At 53.2% G+C, this 22,419-nt stretch overlaps 1 protein-coding gene across 1 annotated transcript; it reads right to left on the reverse strand.

The window, feature by feature from the left end:
• Positions 1–1,564: 1,564 nt before the first annotated feature.
• Positions 1,565–21,202, reverse strand: CIROZ (ciliated left-right organizer protein containing ZP-N domains). Its single transcript, XM_035307709.3, has 9 exons — positions 21,093–21,202; positions 15,561–15,599; positions 14,462–14,599; positions 13,874–13,958; positions 11,334–11,530; positions 10,397–10,520; positions 4,729–4,919; positions 2,713–3,902; positions 1,565–1,758 (listed from the first exon to the last, which is right to left on the reverse strand). Exons 1-8 carry the CDS (start codon positions 21,189–21,191, stop codon positions 2,733–2,735), a joined length of 2,043 nt encoding a protein of 680 aa, XP_035163600.3. The 5' UTR covers positions 21,192–21,202; the 3' UTR covers positions 1,565–1,758; positions 2,713–2,732.
• Between the last annotated feature and the right edge of the window lie 1,217 nt (positions 21,203–22,419).

Below are 22,419 nucleotides of genomic sequence, written 5' to 3' on the forward strand. Positions count from 1 at the left end.
ACAGAGCGAAGCAGGGGGAAGGAAGAGAAGTAAAGTGGCTTGTTCCAGCTGCACGGAGCGGTGAGCTGGGAAGAGTGCCCAGAACAGTTAATGCCCAGACCCTCTCAGCCTTGCAAATCGCTGCCCACCTGGGGGTGAAGAGCCATTTATGCCAGGTAAAGCCTGGTGATTTCATTAACTCCATTCCCTCTGTCTCATCTCCAAGGGCGCAGGGTGGTTGTTAAACACGGGAGGATGTGGTAAAGGGTCAGCTCTGGTTTACAGGACTGTCTCACGCCTGTGTGCTCCTGGTCTGCCCTGTCCCAAAGCTGGAGGGCTCTACAGGGATGGAGAAGGGGCAGGGGTGGATGGAGGTGGAGGGGAGGAGGCAGAGAAACACAGAGACTGATTCCTGGAGAAGCGCCCGGCCAGTGTTGAGAGAAAAGATGCGTCATGTCTCCAATATCACCCAGCCACCTCCCCTGTGTCATCTGGACACAGGTGTGGGAGTGGCACAAGCCCTTAAAGAGGAGACCCTTTGAGTCACCTTTCCTTTCAGTGGACTGCAGCTCTGTCCCTCTGACGTCCACTCTCCAGCCAGCCTTTCCAAGCATCTACCCAAGGCTACTGCTTTGCTAAAAGGCCCCTGACAGATGCCCCGTCAAGGTCAAAATAAAATCTGGGCTCTTGACAGGGCCTGCAAGCCGTGCAGACTCATCCTCCTCCCCCCGCTGCACTCTTTTGCTCACCCCACCGGCTCCCACGGCCTTCTCTCGGTCCCTCCAGCCCTCCTCAGAGCGCTTGCTCCTCTGTCTCTCTGCCCGGATACCACCCCTAGCTCTTTCTGCGGTGGCCTCCTCAAAGCGGCCGCCCGACCTTCCCACCCAAAGCAGCTCTCCACCCGCCTGCACCCGAGTTGCCTGCTTGCTCCTCTTCAGAGCAGGAAGTATCGTCTGAAATTGTCTCATGTGTTTCTTATTCGTCTCCAATCCCCAGACCTTTCTCCCCCACACCAGGGACTTGACACTGTGGGAAGGCAACTGGGGGGCCAGGGACCCTCCCACATGGGCCTATGACATCAGTACTGGGCTCTAACCACTGACTCTACCCGCCTTTGAAGACCATCCAGCCTCCAGCCATGGGCTCCTGTGGGCCTCCTCCAGCCCATGTCACCCAGCCCAGGGTCCAGGGTGACAGCCAGAGACTCGGGCCTCCTCCCGCTGGCCTTCCCTCTAGGTGTCAGGCTTGCCCTGGCGTGGGGGCTGCCGTCCCTGGGCAGCAACTGCCCTCAGGGTAACTGCCTAGTAGGGCTGGTGGGGGGCCAGCCTTGGAGTAACGCCTCTGGTTCGAGAAGGGAAATCGTCTGAGCTTTTAAAAAATTAAATGGAGTCAGTAATTTGATTTCAGAGAGAAGCTGAAAACCTCGTAATGGCAGGAGCGGCTCAATCTCGTGGTGAAAAGGAAAAGCCTTAAATGGGGCTATTAAGCTTTTGCCCGGGACGGATCTGCCAGGAGAGGGGGGAGAGAGTGCAGTGGGGGGAGAAGTCTTCTTCGAGGTGGGGACCGTTTATCAGCCAAGACAACCCTGATTATTTATTTATTTATTTGTTTCTCATTCCGGGTAGGTGTTGCCGACGGCCTCCTCTTCTTGGCTGCATTTCAAATCCCACTTCCAGTGATGGGTTGGCCTGGCGGGGTCCGGGGGTCTGGGGGGCACTTTTCCAGGGAAGCACCGAGTGAGTGCTCTTCAGCCGCAGCTGGGCCTCTAAGCCAGGGAACCTGGGGGCACGGGGGCACTGAGGGTCACTGGGGTGTCCAAGCCAGCGGGGTACCAGCTGCTGCCATGGAACCCAGAGGAAGGGAGTGGTAAGTAATGAAAACAAAGCAGTGTTGTCCCATTCTCCTCCCCTGGAGTCCTTCAGAGACCTGGGATCATGGCCCCCCAAGGCCTGGGGAAGGGGTAAACACCAAGGGTTCATATCACCATCACCAGCAACCCCCAGAGGTGTCTGGACCACGGCTCAGGCCCTCCATCCTCTCCTGGGCCCTGCAAACATCCCCTCTGCCTGGGCCGGGAGGTGGACGGCAGAATGATCACCAGAAGAGAGGCTCTCAAACTCTGGGCATGCTGGGTGTCCAGCTCCATGCTGAATGGTCTACGTCCCCTTCCCATCCACCCCTCAACAGCCCCATTGGGAGAAACCATTACCATCCCCTTTGCCTCATCAGGAAACTGAGGCTCAGAGAGGTGAGTGCCTTGCCAAGGTCACACAGCCAAAGAGCAGAGGAACTGGGCCTTGAACCCTAGCTCCTGGCAGACCAGGCTGCAGAGCCTGTGCCTTACCCAGATGCTTCTCCACCTCTGACAGCACAGCAAGCCCAGAAGCCCAGCTGGCCGGGCCAAGTAGAGACCAGGGGACATTGCCCTGCCCTCAGCATCTCTTCCCTCGGGGAGGTCCACACAGGCAGGCCACCCGCCGCGTCACCACTCCCTTCCTCTGGTTTCCATGGCAGCAGCTGGAACTCTGCTGGCTTGGATGGCATCTGTGACTCTCAGTGACCCAGTGTCCCTGGACTCCCTGGCCTGGATGCCCAGCTGTGGCTGAGCACTGTGACATGGGCCAGAAGGGCACCAGTGCTTCCCTGGAAAGATGCCCCACCCCCACCTCCAGGCCAACCCATCACTGCCCCACCCTTTGCACTCCACCTCCCCAGGGTGCACCCAGGACCCACCCTGGAGTCTCCATGGAGGCTCAGCGTGGGGGCCTCTCAGACAGCCCCTCCACACTGTCCTGAAGCTCAGGAGGCCTGTGGCTTTCAGCACTGGGGGCCAAGGTGGGCTCCGTCAGCTCCTGCTGGGGTGGGACCCCCTGGCCAGCCTGGAAGGGGTGTCCATGCTCCACCAAGCTGGGTGGTGATGTTTGTGTGGGAGCCCACAGGCTCAGGGTTCTCGTGGACAGAGGGCTGGATGTGTGTGTAACCCCCCACTCCTCCTGGCCCGCTGACCAGCTGGGGGCTGACTCCAGGTCTCCGGCCCGGTCTGGCCCTCCTATAGGTGAGGCTTTGGGTGTCAGAAGAGCTGCCGGGTGAATGGGTTCTGCTGGCAGAGGTTCCGTAGGGAGAACCACCAGCCTCACCCTGGGTGTCCTGGTGAGCACAGGTCCTGAGGCTTCCACACAGGCACTGGGGTCTGGCTGATTCACAGTTGGGGTGGAGAATGTGGCCTCCCTCCCTGGCAGAATGGGGAGTCCCAGCCCCTCTGTGTCCTGGCTTGGTTCTGAGGATGACAGGTCAAAGTACTCCCTGGCCCCCTCCCTGGGGAGACCAGGCCCGGTCTGGTGAAGCCCCTCCACCTCCATTCTAGAGGACGTTTCCCGCAGCTCTCCGGGGAAATGGTGGGGAACCAGCGCCGCTGCAGCCAGCCTGACCTGCCAGGGCCTCATCAATGGCTGGAACTTCTCTCTGGCTTGGTCAGGCTCCCCCAAGACGGGCTCAGGTGCAGCCACATGCCCCCTTGCCAGCCCTCGAAGCAGGAGGGGACTTCCTAGAGGCTGGGTGGGGTCCCGCTCAGGTCTCACAGTTCCTAGACCTTCAGTCAGGGTGACAGATGGTCCTGAGACCAGGAGTGATTCAGATTGTCTAGGCCTTGGAGCTGGCAGCGGAGAGGAGGCGTCTGAGGACATGCGCAGGGCCAGAGCTGGGTGAGCTGGCAAGACTGCATGTGGCTGCTGGTGGCCAGCCTGCACACCCTCTACAGGCTCTGAGGGGAGCGTGGCTGGAGGCATGGGGTGTCCAGGGAGCCCTGCTTCCCCTGGAGGAGACTGGGGACCTCGCTGAGCTTGCATCACTCTAGGGAAAACAGAGGCAGATGTCTGGTTTCTCCTTGAAGGTTTAGCCATTTGCAGGAACGGTCCAAGCCCCTTCTTGGAGAGAGAGAAGTGGAGAGAGAAAAAGCATCAGAAACAAGAGCACATGGGCTCCGGCTGCTCTGAGGATCTCAGCCCAAAGATGGGTTTGAGGCGCTGGGTGCAATGGCTCATGCCCGTAATCCCAGCACAATAGGAGGCTGAGGTGGGTGGATCACTTGAGGTCAAAGTTTGAGACCAGTCTAGTTAACATGGTGAAACCCCATCTCTACTAAAAATACAAAATTAGCCAGGTGTGGTGGCTTGCGTCTGTCATTTCAGCTACTACCAGGGAGGCTGAGGCAGGAGGATTGCCTGAATCTGGGAGGTGGAGGCCAGGGAGGCTGAGGCAGGAGGATTGCCTGAATCTGGGAGGTGGAGGCTGATGCTGCAATGAGCCAAGATCATGCCTCTGCACTCCAGCTTAAGCAACAGAGCAAGACTCCGTCTCGGAAAAAAAAAAAGAAGAGCTGGAGGAAGCTGTGACCTCTGGGTCTCCAGTCCTCTGATGTGCCTCGGTTTCCCTCCCTCTGTTTGTGTGCATAGCTGCTGACCCCCCTTCTGCTGCCTCCTTTGGCTGTGTCTCAAGGCACTGGGAGGCTGCTGTGATCCAGACCCACCGATGAGGGGGGCTGCCCTCAGGCGGGAGCTCTTGGGAACCCAGCTTTCTCTGGGAAACATTCTGAATTCGAGGAGGTGACATGGTTGGGGATCAGAGCCAGGCTCTCTTTGGAAGAACAGTGGTGAAAGAGAGGGGACTCAGGCTCAGCTGGATCTACCAATACCTATGGGGACCCGACCCTGTGGAGAAAACTGTGGGCAGAGGATGCAGCCATGGACTTGCCTTGGCCGGCTCAGCAGAAGGCTGGTACAGGAATTCCCGAGAAAGCCATTCCTGGGCAGCTGGTCCTGCAGCCCGCACCTGGGAGGTGGTAGCAGATGGCGCTCCCACTGGAGGGGTCTCTGTTCCTGGGGATGGTGGGGAGGGCGTGGTCCTTGGTGAGGCAGTTGAGGCAGGCGACTCTGTTCCTGAACCTTCCAGAGAGAAGGCAGAGGTCAGCCTTTTTTCTAAGGAAGCAAAATCCTCCCAACACCCTGCTGAAGTGACCGTGAGTGACCCCCTTTCCACAGGTGGGCAATGAAAGCTTGGGCAGGTCAGATTTGAGCCCTGGGTTGGGAAATGTCCATTGGCTGAATTTCACAGACCTCCCACCTGGAGTCCTTTTTGAGGCTATGTGGACATCAAGGTACTTTTTTTTTCTTTTCTTCCTTTTGAGGCAGAGTCTCACTCTGCGACCCAGGCTGGAATGCAGTGGCTCAGTCTCAGCTCACTGCAACCTTTGCCCCCCAGGTTCAAGCAATTCTCTTGCCCCAGCCTCCCAAGTAGCTGGGATTACAAGCGCACACCACCATGCTCAACTAATTTTTTTGTATTTTTAGTAGAGACGGAGTTTCACCATGTTGGCCAGGCTGCTCTCGAACTCCTGACCTCAAGTGATCTGTCCACCTCGACCTCCCAAAGAGCTGGGCTTACAGGTGTGAGCCACCACGCCTGGCCCATTTTTAAAAACTAAATCACAGAAGCCGGGTGTGGTGGCTCACACCTGTAATCCCAGCACTTTGAGAGGCTGAGGCGTGTGGACCACTTGAGGTCGGGAGTTTGAGACCATCCTGACCAACATGGAGAAACCCTGTCTCTACTAAAAATACAAAATTAGCTGGGTGTGGTGGCGCATGACTGTAATCCCAGCTACTCAGGAGGCTGAAGCAGGAGAATCGCTTGAATCTGGGAAGCACAGGTTGCAGTGAGCCAAGATCACACCATTGCACTCCAGCCTGGGCAATAAGAGCAAAACTCCGTCTCAAAAAAAAAAAAAAGTAAATAACAGAAATTCAGATTTTCTGCAAGGGGTCCTGACTCCCTGCTCCAGCTTCAATGCCCCAGCAGGTTTCATCTTTGAGCCATTTCCTATTTTGAGGTCAAATCGGTTGGCCCAGCCCCAGGAACCACAGAGAACCAGAGAGTGCTGCCTGCCCGACCACCTCTCAGACCAGACACAGCTCAGGCAGCATAGGCATTTCAGGCCGATCACGCTTTGTCAAGTGTGGAAGAGGAGGGGCAGCGCTGGGTGTTTAGCAGCCTCCCTGGCCTCCACCAACCGGCTGCCAGCAGGATCCCCCCACCGAGTCATGACAACCAAAACTGTCTCCAGATGTTGCTGAGTGTCTCCTGAGAGCAAAAATCACCAGCAGTTGAGAACTGCTGGGTTTGAGCTTTTGCAAATTCTAGCCCAGGGGTCAAATATACAGCCGTCGGACATGTCTGACTTGGCCTGCAGGGTGTTTGAAATATTTTTTAAATTAAGCGACAACATTTTAAAAGCAGGAGCTCTTACATAACCAGCTTCTCTTGGAAAACCAGATTCGGCCACAGGGACCTGCCCCCCTGTAAGATAGGATCAGCTTCAGCTGAGCAAGGCTGCTGCACATAGAAGGACCCGGTGGCTGTGGGCTCCCAGGAGTCTCCACCACCACTCCCTGTCACCTCCCACTGAGCTTTGCTGCCTCATCCTCCCACACCCAGGCCCTGGTGTGCTCTTTTCCTCCCCCACTTGCCCCCCGCCCTCCACTGACATTCCCTGCCCCACCCCAAGAGGCATTTCCATCAGTGAACCGAGTTTAAAATGTGAAAACAGGCCAGGCACAAAGGTTCACACCTATAATCCTAGCACTTTGGGAGGTCAAGGCAGGAGGATCCCTTGAGCCCAGGAGCTTAAGACAGCCTGGGCAACATGCATGATCCCATCTCTATACAAAGTATTTAAGGCCGGGTATTTCCATCACACCTGTAATCCCAGCACTTCAGGAGGCCAAGGCAGGCAGATCAGCTGAGATCAGGAGTTTGAGACCAGCCTGGCCAACATTGATGAAACCCTGTCTCTACTAAAAATACAAAAATTGGCTGCACGCAGTGGCTCACACCTGTAATTCCAGTACTTTGGGAAGCTAAGGTAGATGGATCACTTGAGGTCAGGAGTTCAAGACCAACCTGGCTAACCTGGTGAAACCCCATCTCTACTAAAAATACCAAAATTGGCTGGGCATGGTGGCTTACGTGGGTAATCCCAGCACTTTGAGAGGCTGAGGCGGGTGAATCACGAGGTCAGGAGATTGAGACCAGCCTGATCAACATGGTGAAACCCGTCTCTACTAAAAATACAAAAAAGTTAGCCAGGCATGGTGTTGTGTGCCTGTAATCCCAACTACTTAGGAGGCTAAGGCAGAAGAATCACTTGCACTCAGAATACAGAGGTTGCAGTGAACTGAGATCATGTCGCTGACCTCTGGCCTGGGCAACACAGCGAGATTTCCATTTCAAAAAAGAAAAAATACAAAAATTAGCCAGGCGTGGTGGTAGGTGCCTGTAATCCCAGCTACTCGGGAGGCTAAAGCAGGAGAATCACTTGCACCCGGGAGGCAGAGGTTGCAGTGAGCCAAGATCGAGCCATTATACTCCAGCCTGGGTGACAAAAGTGAGAATCCATCTCAAAAAAAAAAAAAAAATTAAAAACTAGCTGGATATGGTGTCTTGTACCTATAATCCCAGCTACTCAGGAGGCTGAGATGGGAGGACCACTTGAGCCCAGGAGGTCAACATTATAGTGAGCTATGATTGTGACACTGCACTCCAGCCTTGGCAATAGAGCAAGACCCTGTCTCTTAAAACACACACACACACACACACACACACACACAAGCAACTATATCTAAACCACCTCCTAGATTTCTCCAGACCAGACATTTAAATAATTAGAATTTGTCCCATAGGTTCTAATTACTTATGAGATCAGGGAGGAGGGAGATTTTTTAAAAATCTCTAACCTTGGGGAGTTTAGGCAATTCCAACACACTAATATTCCAACACGCTAGTCACATATTTATGAAAGAAAATTGCTATCTGTGTAAAACAGTTTTTAAATTCCTGGTGAAAATTCAAGCCAACAAGCATTTCTGACATGCTTCCCAAGGGCAAGGAGGCAAGATAAGGCCCATCAAGAAAGAGAAACGAACAGGGCACAGCCCCTGATCTGAAGGAATATTCATACAGAAGGAGAGACAGGAGCATGCACCCACAACTATAACAAGAACAGAAAGACCTTGGAGCTGAGGGAAGCTGCAGGGGAGGTGCAGGGGAGCTGCAGGAGAGCTGCAGGGGAAGTGCAGGGGAGGTGCAGGAGAGGTGCAGGGGAGGTGCAGGGGAGCTGCAGGGGAGCTGCAGGGGAGGTGCAGGGGAGCTGCAGGAGAGGTGCAGGGGAGCTGCAGGGGAGCTGCAGGAGAGGTGCAGGAGAGGTGCAGGGGAGCTGCAGGGGAGCTGCAGGGGAGGTGCAGGGGAGCTGCAGGGGAGGTGCAGGGGAGGTGCAGGGGAGCTGCAGGGGAGGTGCAGGGGAGGTGCAGGAGAGGTGCAGGGGAGGTGCAGGAGAGGTGCAGGGGAGGTGCAGGAGAGGTGCAGAGGAGCTGCACGGAGAGGTGCAGGGGAGGTGCAGGAGAGGTGCACAGGAAGTGCAGGGGAGGTGCAGGGGAGGTGCAGCGGAGGTGTGCCGGGAACCAGGGAGGGGAGAGATTCATTCTGGTGGCTGATGTTAAATTAACAAAATGAGAAAGAGACAATTGTTTCCCGTGTAAATCTTTCCAGAGAGGCCAAAAAACTCTTCCTAAAATGTTTCTATTGCTATTGCTGATCTATTTATACATTGTATTCTGTACCTTCCTATCAAGGACCTCCCCTCTCAGCAAAACCCAGGATAAAGATCATCTACTCTCTGGCATCTCTCCTGAGTCCACCTGCCCTCATAATTCTCTGGGCATTTCTTTTTTGTTGTTTTTTGTATTTGTTTTGAGACTAGTCTCGCTGTCGCCCAGGCTGGAATGCAGTGGCGTGATCTGCAACTTCCATCTCCCAGGTGCAAGTGATCCTCCTACCTCAGCCTCCCAGGTAGCTGGGATAAGAGGTGTGCACCACCACACCCAGCTAATTTTTGTATTTTCAGTAGAGACAGGGTTTCACCATGTTCTCCAGGCTAATCTCAAACTCCTGGCCTCTTGTAATCCTCCCACCTCGGCCTCCCAAAGTGTGGGATTACAAACATGAGTCACTGCACCTAGCTTAATTTTTGTATTTTTAGTAGAAACAGGGTTTCACTGTGTTGGCCAGGCTGGTCTCGAACACCTAACCTCAGATGATCCACCCACTTTGGCCTCCCAAAGTGCTGGGGTTACAGGTGTGAGCCACCATGCCCAGCCTTTCTCTGGGCATTTCTTATCTCCTCTTCCAAACTGGATGCTGCTTAAGACCAAGAACCAAATCCAGCAGCCTCTGTTCCCACCTAAGCCTTGCGTGGGGCCTCATACACTGTGACTGCCTAGTGAATATTTGTTGGATAACGTTCTAGCCCTCCCTTTCCAAGATCAATGTCATTGCTGCAGGAAACCGTTAAAATAACAGCCGAAATGTGTAAAAACTTTCAAGAAACATTTCCATTTTTAGCAGACTGTCAGAACTCACCCCCCATCCTGCCTTTTTCTTTGTTTCTAATTCTGAATTTGGGGCTAGCTGTGGTAGGCAGTCCCCCTTTTAATCTTTAAATATAGTTCTGAATATAATTACATTTTTATGCAGCCCCGAAACATCATATCCTGCTAACAGGGCATACTTGCGCTATTAACATCTGAGTTAAATCTCCTTCGCGTCTGTCTTCGATTGAGGACAGTTAGGAAGTATAAGATGAAAGTGATCGACATCATTTGTGAATTATGTGTATTTCCTTGTGCTGTATTTCAATGGGTTTTGCTCCTGGTGAGTTTGCATGTGTGAATACCAGGTTGTCCGTTAGTGGAACTTTCGTCAAAAACCCCATCCCAGTATCCTGGCGTGAAGGTGCATACCACGTTTAGAAGAAGTTTCCTCTTGAGCCGAGACAAAAAGTTGCATTGTGTCGTGCTCTTTGCCAAGGGCACTGATCTGTCTACCAAGTGACAGAGGAACTGGAGCCCACGCAGAGAGAGTGGGTAAATGGAAACGGCTCCTCTGCACCAGGCGCTCAATCTTCTAAGCCATTCATTCCCCTCATCTCATTCAATCCTCAAAACAGGTACTGTATGCCTATTTTCCAGATGGGAAAACTGAGGCTCAACACGGTTAAGTAACTCACTGAGGTGGTGCAGTTGGTTAGGAAATGGGTGCACCCCATCCACCTCCCCAGTTCCCTCTCTGGCAGACTCCAGGGCCAGGAACCGCATCGCTGCTCACTTTTCCTGACCCTGCCAGTTCCAGCCAGCATGTCTGACACCTCACTTACCTTGTAGGTGTGGGACCTGTCGGGCCCAGGGAGTGAAACATTGTCGCAGAAGAAAGAACCCCGGGGCCAAGGAAAGAGGGTTTGTGCAGTGTGTGCCTTGTGCAGTGTGTGCCTGTTATGTTACCAGCAGTCACACCCTGATGGTGGCTCACTCACCCACACACTGGAAGAAGCTCTCCACCGTCCAGAGGACTGGGGCAGCCATCTCGGCAAATTCCAGGCTCAGGTCTACCTTATAGAAAGCTTGTGTTCCCGGGATTCCTCCGACTTTCTGGCATTGCTGTGAGGCCACAAGAAATTAGTTGCACATTGGCCAGCCGCAGTGGCTCATGCCTGTAATCCCAGCAATGTGGGAGGCCGAGGCGGGCAGGTCATGAGGTCAGGAGATTGAGACCATCCTGGCTAACACAGTGAAATCTCATCTCCACTAAAAATACAAAAAATTAGCCGGGCGTGGTGGCACGTGCCTGTAGTCCCAGTTACTCGAGAGGCTGAAGCAGGAGAATTGCTTGAACCCGGGAGGCGGAGATTGCAGTGAGCCAAGATCGAACCACTCCACTCCAGCCTGGGTGACAGAGCAAGACTCTGTCTCAAAAAAAAGTAAAGAAATTAGTTTCACATGGCAGGCGGCATCCCGCGTCCTGTGGCTGCCCCCGATGGGGCTACCTTGGTAAGAGTATGGGCTTGAGGGGCGAATGTGGTGAAATCCATTTTCAGCCAGAGCCGCAGATCTGCCCTCCATGTTTCTTTCTTTTTTATTTTTATTTTTTGAGACAGGGTCTCACTGCCATTGCCTAGGCAGGAGTGCAGTGGCACAATCACAGCTCATTGCAGCCTCGGCCCCCTAAGCTCAAACAATCCTCACACCTCATTTTTAAATTTTTTTGTAGCAGTGGGGTCTCAGGCTGGTCTTGAAGCCCTGGGCTCAAGTGACCCTCCCACCTCGGCCTCCCAAAGTGCTGGGATTACAGGCCTGAGCCACCGTGTCGGGCCTACCCTCCACATACCTGACCACATACCATGGCATCGGTGGCCTAAGGAGAAGGGTCTAGGGAAAAGAAGGGACAAGACAGAGATGCCACCAGATACTCACCTGGACCTGGAGCACCCTGGCTGCTGGGATACTGACCACCACAAAGTCCTTGTTTTCAGTCACCATGAAGGTGTTGGACTGGTGAACCCGGAGGAACTGGAGGCTCAGGGTTTCCTCAATGTAGGAACCTCTTTTGACCAGACCCAGTCTCTGCTTAGGGATGTGAACTAAGACCTCTGACTCTGGCTGGGATGACACTGGAATAGGAAGGACACAGGACACAGAAAAAGACACACTTTGCAGGCTTGTGGAGGAGTAAGCGGTGGTGGGCCTTCGCCAAAGACCACACCTATAGCCAGCACAGCACACCCCGAGTCAGTGACAGCAAGTTACTTGGTGTCCTGGTGTCACTGCCTGTGCTGAAACGTAGCTGCATGGATGAAGGAGAGAAGAAAAAAAGACCATCCCCAAATACCCGATGGACCTTGCCACTTGCAAAGGCCCCTCAGGAAGCAGATGCCAGCAGGGAAGCTGCAGAAATGTCTCTACTGAGACTGTCTTTGGCTTCAGTGACTTAGCCCAGTGCCCCTTCTATTTCCAAAGCAGCTCTTAAGAAATACAGCTCCTAGGCCAGGCACAGTGACTCACACCTGTAATCCCAGAACTTTGGGAGGCCGAGGTGGGCAGATCATGAGGTCAGGCATTCGAGAACAGCCTTGCCAACATAGTGAAACCCCGTCTCTACTAAAAATACAAAAAATTAGCCAGGCATGGTGGTGGGCGTCAGTAATCCCATCTACTTGGGAGGCTGAGGCAAGAGAATTGCTTGAACCTGGGAGGCAGGGGTTGTAGTGAGCCAAGATTATACCACTGCACTTCAGCACAGGTGACAGTATAAGACGCTGTCTCAAAAAAAAAAAAGAAAGAAAGAGAGAGAGATGAAAGAAAGAAAAAGAAAGAAAAAGGAAGGAACAAAGGAAGGAAAGAAAGGAATGAAGGAGGAAAGAAAAAGAAATACAGCTTCTAGGCCAGGCACGGTAGTTCACGACTATAATCCCAGCACTTTGGGAGGCCAAGGCGGGTGGATTACCTAAGGTTAGGATTTTGAGACCAGCCTGGCCTATATGGTGAAACCCAATCTCTACTAAAAATACAAAAAATTAGCTGGGCGTGGTAGCAGACATCTGTAATCCCAGCTACTCAGGAGGCTGAGGCAGGAGAATCACTTGAACCCACGAGGTGGAGGTTGCAGTGAGCCGTGATCGTACCACTGCACTCCAGCCTGGGCAATAAGAATAAAACTCCGTTGGCTGGGTGTGGTGGCTCACACCTGTAATCCTAGCACTTTGGGAGGCCAAGGTGGGCAGATCACCTGAGGTTAGGAGTTTGAGACCAGCCTGACCAACATGGTGAAACCCCATCTTTAAAACAAAACAAACAAACAAACAAAAAAAGAGTAAAACTCCGTCTCAAAAAAAAAAAAAGAAGAAGAAGACTCTATCAGTTGTTTACATTATAACAAGAATTTCACTGTGTCAGGCTCTGGGGGGACATTTTAAACCAGCTCTGCAGTTACTAAATGGAAGCATCCGCCTTTGTACGAAGGGATTTTGAAACACTGTGAGCAGGGAAAGCGATGCTTAGGGGCTCATCACAGTCATCGCCACTGCCTGGAAATGCCCAGAGCTCTGATCCTGAAACTCAGTCCATGATACAATTCCATACAAAAGGAAAGCCTAGGCCGGGCGCGGTGGCTCAGGCCTGTAATCCCAGCACTTTGGGAGGCCGAGGCAGGTGGATCACGAGGTCAAGAGATCAAGACCATTCTGGCCAACATGGTGAAACCCCGTCTCTACTAAAAAAAAAAAAAAAATTAACTGGGCGTGGTGGTGCACACCTGTGGTCCCAGCTACTCGGGAAGCCGAGGCAGGAGAATTGCTTGCACCAAGGAGGCGGAGACTGCAGTGAGCCGAGATCGCACCACCGCACTACAGCCTGGGCAACAGTTTGAGACTCCATCTCAAAAAAACAAACAAACAAATGGAAAGCCTAAACCACCTCTAATCTACCCACATAGGATGAAGCCTTTGATCTACCCAAATTTGCACACCGAGTTCTTTGAATTTAAATTCTCCGGAGGTAGGAAGTGGCCTTCCAGGTTCCAGACCTCTTTATATAAGACCCAGGGCAACGGTGTCACTCCAGGCTGAACAAAATAGTTCTCACATACATGGTCTAGATCGGGGGTCCCCACTGCCCTCAGATCACAAAGCCAGGAGGGTGTGACCAGGCTGCAGGCTCTCTCCCATTTCTGTTCTCAGAGCCCCTGGTGCCAGTCTGCAGGTCTGTAGGAGATGATTTTACTCTTCATTCACCCCATATCCCACCCCTACTCCATGCACACACATCCCAGCACCTTCCAGCAAGAGCAAACTTCCGTTTATCCCAAGCATTTCAGAAATGCATAGGCAAGATTGGGACTGAAGAGAGGAGAGGTGGGATGAGACAGAGGGGAAGAACTTGCCCAGAGACGGGGAAAACAGGGACCAGAATGTGATGAAGTCGGAAAGGTGGACATCGGGGGCACTCCTGGGTCTTACCAGGTGGGCAAGCGGCTTCTAAAGAATAGGCATGGTGACCACTCAGCAGCCATAGTGGCAGGAGTTCAGTGGTGGTCTTCAGCACCTGGGAGGCAGGAGGGTCCCCACTGAGGTCTCCAAAACTGCTCCTTCCAGATGCAAACTCCTGCCACCGGAGCCCCCCTCCCACCTTCTAACTCGTCTCTGAACTAAAGCCCCAAGTGTTACAAAGCCCAGGTCAGGGACTCTTTCGCGGATGCAACCAGGAAATATTATTTAGCTGAGATATTTTTAGCAGGAAGCGAGCTCGGAGCAAATGTCATGTGAGCCATCTTCTCTTACACGGCAACTTTGGGCTATTTAAAGAGTTGGTAATTACGCTCCTGCCACCAGGATCAGGACGAGCTGAATGCATGATTGCAGGAGCCCCTCATCTGCAGAGCGGAGCACTTGACACTAATCGGGCCCAATTTTCAAAGGCGCCTGCCTAAATCTGTCCAGTCTCGCAGGTGGACATTTGACTTGACACTGGAGGGGTGGCTTCCTCTTCTGGGTGTTACTCCCCCAAGGCCCCCTACTGCCTGGCAGAGCCTACTGCCCACCACTGACCTCCCACCTCTGAAGAAGATCTTGTCTCGGGCTTTGGACGGTGACAGTGGTGGCGTTGATGTCCACATACAGTCCCATCAGGCTGGCGTCTTCAAGAGAAGCCACCAGCTCCCCTCGAAGGGACAGCAGCCATGGAGTCTGGAGAAACAGGACATGTTTGCAAATCATGTGACCAGGGAGGCATGGTCACTAGTGGTCATGGAGAAGGGATGCTTGAGGGGAGACATAGGGAGGTAATGGTCATGGGGAGGATGGGCTAGGCCGGGAGGCAGGACGGCAGGCCACGCAGGGAGGAGTCAACCAGATGCTAGCACCCTTTACTTTAGGGAAGTAGGTCCCTTGCAGGGGTGCTTGGCACACAGTAGGTGTACAACGAGGCTGAAAGAACGAACACACAGTTACCCCAACAGCAATGCCAGCCGGTCAACCCATATATTGTCCTGGCTGGGCACAACTGGAGTCCTGTCCTTGGCTCCATTTGCCACCATTAAGTGGGACATGGGTACCAGGGTCTTGGATAAAGGTGAGTGCCTGATGCGGGGAGAGGAGCAGGGAAGGGTCCCCAGCTCCCATCTCAGGAGGACTGGCAGGGGGACGTCAGGAAGATGTGGGGAGGTCAAGCTCACTGACCCCAAACACTCAAAGGATGTGAAATGGAGAAGAGGGACTGGCTCCTTCCGGAAGGCCGTGGAAAACACTCTGAGGACCAGCAGAAGGAAAATTTGGGAAACAACTGTGCAACGTGGAACACCCGGCCTTACGAGGGAACAAGTTCCCTGTCACTGGAGACTTGGCAGAGAGAATCTTAGCGTGGGAAGGACCTCAGAGCCTTCCAACCCAGCCTCCCACCCAAAGCTGGGGTCCCCTCTTCAAGGCTCTTCTCAGATGGCCTCAGGCCTCTGCCTGGAGGGCACCAGAGGGTGCTTCAGACTTCAGCTGGCAGGACCTGGTCCCTGAAGAGTCCGTGCCATACACGACACTCTCTGGGAGACAAGCGACCTCAAAAGCTGCCTCATAGCAAGCAACCCAAGTGCCCACCGGGCCTGGCAGAAACTTCCAGAAAGGAACTGCTCCTGCTACTCTAACGGGGTCCACCTACCTGTCCTTGGTCACTCGGCAGGGGCAGGGGCCTGGAGACCTGCAGAGACAGAGGAAGCAACATCTCCGGCATGCCGTGAGCAAAGGTGAGCAAACATCCCTGCCTGCGTGCATCGGTGCCTGCAATTACCCCAGCAGGAGGCCATCGAGAGAGCTGTGCCGCCGGCTGTTTGCTCATTAAGACAAGAAAATCATTTATGTTCTGGGACTCGAGTGTCAACAGATGTAGGGAAATGTGCCGCCGCCTCAGCTGCCACCCTGGGTCTGGCCAAGGCCCACTTCCACTGGGGCTGTTTCCCAGGCCTCTTGTCTTGTTTTTCTCCCTCGGTCCCAATTTCTTCCTCACCCTTTTGCTTTCCACTTTAGATCCAATTAGCAAAGGTAAAGAGTGAGGACTTCTACAGGCCCAGAGGGTACACCTGTGCCTGCTGATGGCACCGTTTTTGGAGGGACCAACAATTCCAGTTCCCCAGGAGTGGGAGGTTCCCCTGATTTCAGGTTTTCAGTGGTAAAACTGAGGCAGGCCCAGGCAAACAGAGACAGTGGTTACTCCTACTGCGCCCAAGTCTCATCGCCATCCCGAAGGGGGGCATCATTCTTCCATTTCACAGGGCCCAAGGCAATGGCGTGGGGAAGGGACCTTCCCCCAAACCCCTCTGCAGCCAGTGCCGCTCACCCAGCTGTTCCCTCAAGTCTCTCTACTTTCTTTTTTTTTCTTTTCTTTTGAGACTGAGTCTCGCTCTGTCACCCAGGTTGGAGTGCAGTGGGACGATCTCAGCTCACTGCAACCTCGGCCTCAGACTCCCGAGTAGCTGGGACTACAGGCATGTGCCACCATGCCCAGCTAATTTTTCGTATTTTTAGTAGAGACAGGGTTTCACCGTGTTAGCCAGAATGGTCTCGATCTCCTGACCTTGTGATCCACCTGCCTTGGCCTCCCAAAGTGTAGGGATTACAGGCGTGAGCCACCGCACCCGGCCAAGTCTCTCTACTTTCTCCAAATGCCCCTTTGGCTTTGTGTCAGGCCTGGGCAAGGGGGTTGTGGCACTGGACAGAGTCACTGACCAGCAGAGGGTCCCTCAGAGACCACCAGACCTCCTCTCCTACCCCATACAGAATGAGGAGACTGGGGCCAGGGCAGACTGACTCATCTTGACAGCTCCCCCAGCCAAAGTTACCCACCCCTTCTTCCCAGGGACAGAGAGGAGCTCCCAGGAGCAGAAAAGAGTGGGTGGGGCCAAGAGGAGTTCCCCGCCACCGCCATGCAGTCTTCCCAGCTCCCTAGCTCAGCTGTCCCTTGGCCCCAGAGAGCCCATGTTGGCAGCAGACTCAGGACAGCCCACGGGGAGCCCCTCGGGTGAGCCCTGTGATGGCCTTGCTTTTAGGGGGGCTGCCTTCCCTTGGGAAGCAACGTGGAAGAAATGGAGAACGCATCCGCAAGGTCTGGCAGGAGAATGAAGAGGATGTGGCAATTCCCCGATACCCACAAAGCTGCGCCACGGTGTTCCAGCCCATCCCACCTGCTGCAACCAGGAGGAAGGCAGAGAGGTTCCCCGGACGCCGGGCTGCAAGAAGGAAGGAAGCAATTCTGCTACAAGAAGGGAAGGCCAGGCACAGTGGCTCAAGCCTGGAATCACAGCACTGTGGGAGGCTGAGGCAGACAAACCACCTGAGCTCAGGAGTTCAAGACCAGCCTGAGCAACATGATGAAACCCCATCTCTACTAAAAATACAAAATAAAATTAGCCAGAGATGGTGGCAGGCACCTGTAGTCCCAGCTACTCGGGAGGCTGAGGCACAAGATTTGCTTGAACCTGGTAGGCGGAAGCAGTAGCAAGCTGAGATGGCATCCTTCACTCCAGCCTGGGCAACTCTGGCCAGAGTGAGACTCTGTTTCCAAAAAAAAAAAAAAAAAAAGGAAGGAAGAGAAGATATGACAAGTGTGCAGCCAAAATGCAGCGTGCCCTTTAAGTTGCCATGAGGAGGCTATATTTAGGGCCCTCGGACACTGAGCAGGAGCTCGGCAGCCTTCGCTGGGAGCAATCGCTAATCACTGCATTGAGCTTACTGGTGCCCCTGGGCACACTTAACCCAGGGCAATGAATAGTTATTGCGCAGCCTCCCGCTCGGGGCCTGTGGGCACACTTAAGCGAGCTCACAGATCACTGCGAGCAGGGCACGGCTCGGGTACACCCTTGGGCACCCTGTGCCATCAGTGGGGAGAGGCAGAGTATTAAATATCTATGTGCCCTGTGCCCACAGCTGCATTTAGCCAAGGGCAAGGCCGGTGAAACGGCTTTAATTAAAACTTAATGCAAGTTCAAGGTGCAGCCACGGAAGTGGCGGCTGCAGAAGTCACCAGGAATGAATCAGTCAATTCGATGAGGTTCTCAGATGGGGGAAGGGGCTGGAGGGGAGGCGGGGGTAGCAGAGACCTGCCTCTGTTCCTTGTGTGCTGCCCCCCTCTGTGAGTCCCTGTTCAGGGATGCAGAGGCCCCCCCACCTGCTCCCACACTTCAGTCGGTGAAGGATGCCGGGGACTAGGGCATTGGGACATCAGGGGTTCAAAGGCCAGACAATGGAGACCAGGCAGGCACCCGGGCGGGTGAGGAGTAGTTTCTGCTTTTCTCAGCAATTCGGCCCAGTTTCGCGTGATGCCGGCAACACCATCCCCCTGGCGGCAGCTTCCAGAATCACAGGCCCAGTGCAGAAGGAGACAAGATGAGCTCCGAAATGTCAAACAGGTGCCCTGGCAGCCCTGCTTGGGGTACTGGGGTGGGGTCTGGCAATTCTTAGGCTCGCCAACTTTGGCATGGCCACTCTGAGCCCTTAATAAAAACAGGTGGGGCTGGGTGTAGTGGCTCATGCCTGTAATCCCAACACTTTGGGAGGCCAAGGTGGGTGGATCATGAGGTCAGGAGTTCGAAACCAGCCAGACAAATATGGTGAAACTCCATCTCAACTAAAATGCAAAAAATTAGCCAGGCGTGGTGGCACCTGCCTGTAGTCCCAGCTAATCGGGAGGCTGAGGCAGAAGAATCGCTTGAACTCGGGAGGCGGAGGTTGCAGTGAGCCAAGATCTCACCACTGCACTCCAGCCTAGGCGACAGAAAGAAACTCTGTCTGAAAAAAGAAGAAAAAAAAAAAACCCAGCAGGTTGACAGAGGAAGCTCCTCCCGCTCAGACCCTGCTTCTTCAGGTTGAGAAGCAAAGGAACTCCATAAAGTCCAACATGGCAGTTAGTGGAGCTCAGAGTGGAGATGAGCCCAGGTCTTCTGAGCTGGGGGGTGGTGCAGGGGCCACAGCACATTCGTTTTTGAAGTTCAGACCAGATAAGGAGAAAGCCATAAGCTCTTCCTGGGGTGTCATGTCTTGGTCATATCTGTTCCCTTAGCAGCAGCACAGGGCTGGGCATACAATAGGTGATCAATAAATGTTTGTTAGGGCCAGGCACGGTGGCTCATGCCTGTAATTCTAGCATTTTGGGAGGCCGAGGCTGGCGGATCAGTTGAGGTCAGGAGTTTGAGACCAGCCTGGCTAAAAGGGTGAAACCCCATATCTTCTAAAAATACAAAAAAAATTAGCTGGCTGTGGTGGTGCATGCCTGTGATTCCATGAGAATCGCTTGAACCCAGGAGGCAGAGGTTGAAGTGAGCTCAGATCATGCCACTGCACACCAGCCTGGGCAAAAAGAGCGAGACTCCGTCTCTAAATAAATAAATAAATAAATGCTTGTTGGGTAAATGGTGTTTGTCATCAGCAGCCTTTTCACTCCAACCTCCTCCTCTCCCTTCTGCCTTCCTCTCCTTTCTCTTCCTCCTCCTCCTCCTCACAGACAGAATATGCCCACCCAAATCCCTCAGGCCAAAGCCAGCACTTTGAGCCATACGGTGCCTACAAAATTAAAGTTAACTTTTTTAAACTTGAGGATTTCACATACAGTTATAGATTTCCAGTCTATCTTGAAATGTTGGAAAATCTGGCAAAATGGGGCTGGAGTGGAGTCTAGCCTCAGCTCCCTCTGTGGGGAGGGGGGGAGGCCAGGACGGGAGCTTGTGCCTGTTCCAGCCTGCTCCAGCCCCCACCATGTGGCTGGCTCAAAGCCCAGCTCTGTTGCTACCAGCTGGCAAGTCTCCTAATCTCTCTCTGCTTAGTTCCCTCACCTGCAGAATGGGGATCAATATAGGATCACTACATAGAATCGCTGTGAAGGTGAGATGAGTTAATATTTGCAAAGTGAGTAGAACAGTGCCCAGCACAGAATGAGCCATAAACAAGTGTTTGCTGGGCCAGGTATAGTGGCCAATGCCTGTAATCCCAGAGCTTTGAGAGGCCAAAATGAGAGGCTCACTTGAAGCCAGGAGTTTGAGACCAGCCTGGGCAACATAGTGAGACTCTGTCTCTACAAAAAATTCAAACATTAGCTGGGCATGGTGTCATATGCCTCTAGTCCCAGCGACGCGGGAGGTTGAAGTGAGAGGATCCCTTAAGCCCAGGAGGTCAAGGCTACAGTGAGCCTGGGTGACTGAGCAAGATCTCGTCTCTTTAAAAGAACTTCTGGTGGCTCCCACTCGTAATCCCAACACTTTGGGAGGCTGAGGAGGATGATCATTTGAGGTCCGGAGTTTGAGATCAGCCTGGCCAACAGGGTGAAACTCTGTCTCTACTAAAAATACAAAAATTAGCTGGGCATGGCAGCACACACCTGTAATCTCAGCTACTTGGGAGGCTGAGGCAGGAGAATCACTTGAACCCAGGAGGTGGAAGTTGCAGAAAGCCGAGATCACTCACTGCTCTCCATCACACACACACACACACACACACACACACACACACACACACCTGACTAAACGAAGGAATGAGTAAATTACTGCCTCCTCAGTCCAGCACACTCATTTCTATGGCAGGTTTTGTCTTATAGATGTTCGGCTTTCCAGACACCTCCCACCCAAATCTTGTTTAGCTTAAAGAGGTGCCCCTCTGATGAGAGGTAGAGAGAAACTTGAATTCAAGGAGCTGGCAAGGCCATAAATGAGCTCACAGTAGGATATGGAGCTCAATATTCCTTCCCTGATGTTTAAAATGTAGACATTGCATTTTAAACTGATCGTACCTGAGGTCTGTAACTTTTTGACATTACTGAGGTCAAAAAAAAAGCCATTCAAACTAGCAAATGTTTCCAATCCAGAGAGAAAGGACACAACGATGCAATGTTGCAGCTTTGGTGATAACCCAAGTGGCCCCCGTGAGCCAACCAAGATGGGAAATCCAGAACCCGAGGTCAGAGACGTTTAATCTCCCTCTCCCCTCCCATCTCACCCCTCCTTGCTCAGAACCAAACCCAGCAGACCTGGCACCCAGCCAGTACCCAGCGATGTCTAGGAGAACGATGCCATACTGTATCTCTAGCTGCCACCTGTCTCCCCAGGCCACATCCTGTGGTGCAGGAGCCAGAGCTACCTGCCTTGGCCTTTAGAGAGAAGCTCAGCCTGGGAGCCCCTCTGCCACCTCCCGGACCTTCTGAACCTGTTACCTGGATGAACCTGGGCCCGCAGTGGACGCTTTCCTGGCCCAGCCTTGACCTTAGCACTGGACACTTCATTATGTAGCGATCACTCCGCTCCAACCTCATCACCCCTTTCTGAAATATTCTGATTTCCAGCCTGTAATTTGCTTTCTGGAAGTAGGGTAAAATTCACGTGTGCAAATGAGAGAGGAAAATACAGTTAGTAGGCTGCAATTATAGGTCAGTCCCTGTTCACAGCAAATAGGGTACCATGAACCTCCTAGAAGGTGGGCTTGCAGAGAGGGATGGGAAATGAGGCCAAGGTAGACAGCAACTCAGAGCCTGCATCCAGCTCTGTAAGTTTTGCCCCACCAATGAAGCCCTCCAGGCTGGGGAGCATTTGTAGATTTGGGGAAAGTCAAGCCTAGTCAGAGAGAATAGAGCTTGCATCCCAATGTCCCTTGACAGTTGACAAACATTTGTTCACGCTTTATCTCCTTTGGCCCTCACCAATGTCTCATAAGGCTGGGCTTCTTTGTTGTTGAGTTGTGTCTCGCTCAGTTGCCCAGGCTGGAGTGATCAATCTCAGACCAATCTCAGCTCACCGCAACCTCCACCTCCTGAGTTCAAGCGATTCTTGTGCCTCAGCCTTCCAAGTAGCTGGGATTACAGGCATGTGCCACAACGCCCAGCTAATTTGCGTATTGTTAGTAGAGACGGGGTTTCACCATGTTGGCCAGGCTGGTCTCAAACTCCTGATCTCAAGTGATCCACCCACTTCGGCCTCCCAAAGTGCTGGGATCACAGGTGTGAGCCACCACGCCTGGCCAAGGCTGGGCTTATGGGACATAAAATTCCCATTTTACGGAGGAGGAAGTTGAGGCTTAGAGAAGGTAAATGACTAAGCCAAAGGCATGTGGCCATTTCTGAGACTAGCTGTGGAGCTGGTCTAGCTCATTATCGTACAAGGCGGACTTCAAAGATGTCAAACCAATGGGTCCCTCCACCCATCCTGGGCTGCCCTCAGTCACCCACACAAGAAGAACCCAAGTCTAAGCTTTGTGGTGGGGCCTGAGAAGGGTGGGTGTTCACGGAGCTGTCAGAGTTAAGAGTGACCACAGAGAGGAAGGGAAAGAGGAGGAGCAGGGTAGTTCCTGAAATTCCTTCCCCACTCCAGACCACAGCCCCACTTGGGAAAAACTCTGAACTGGGTCAAGGAAGGGAGAACAAAGAAATGAAGGAATCCAGGTGCAGTGGCTCACGCCTGTAATCCCAGCACCTCGGGGGGCCAAGGCAGGCAGATCACCTGAGCTTGGGAGTTCGAGACCAACCTGTCCAACGTGGAGAAACCCCT

The sequence above is a fragment of the Callithrix jacchus genome, chromosome 7 (assembly GCF_049354715.1).
Source record: "Callithrix jacchus isolate 240 chromosome 7, calJac240_pri, whole genome shotgun sequence".
NCBI lineage: Eukaryota > Metazoa > Chordata > Mammalia > Primates > Cebidae > Callithrix > Callithrix jacchus.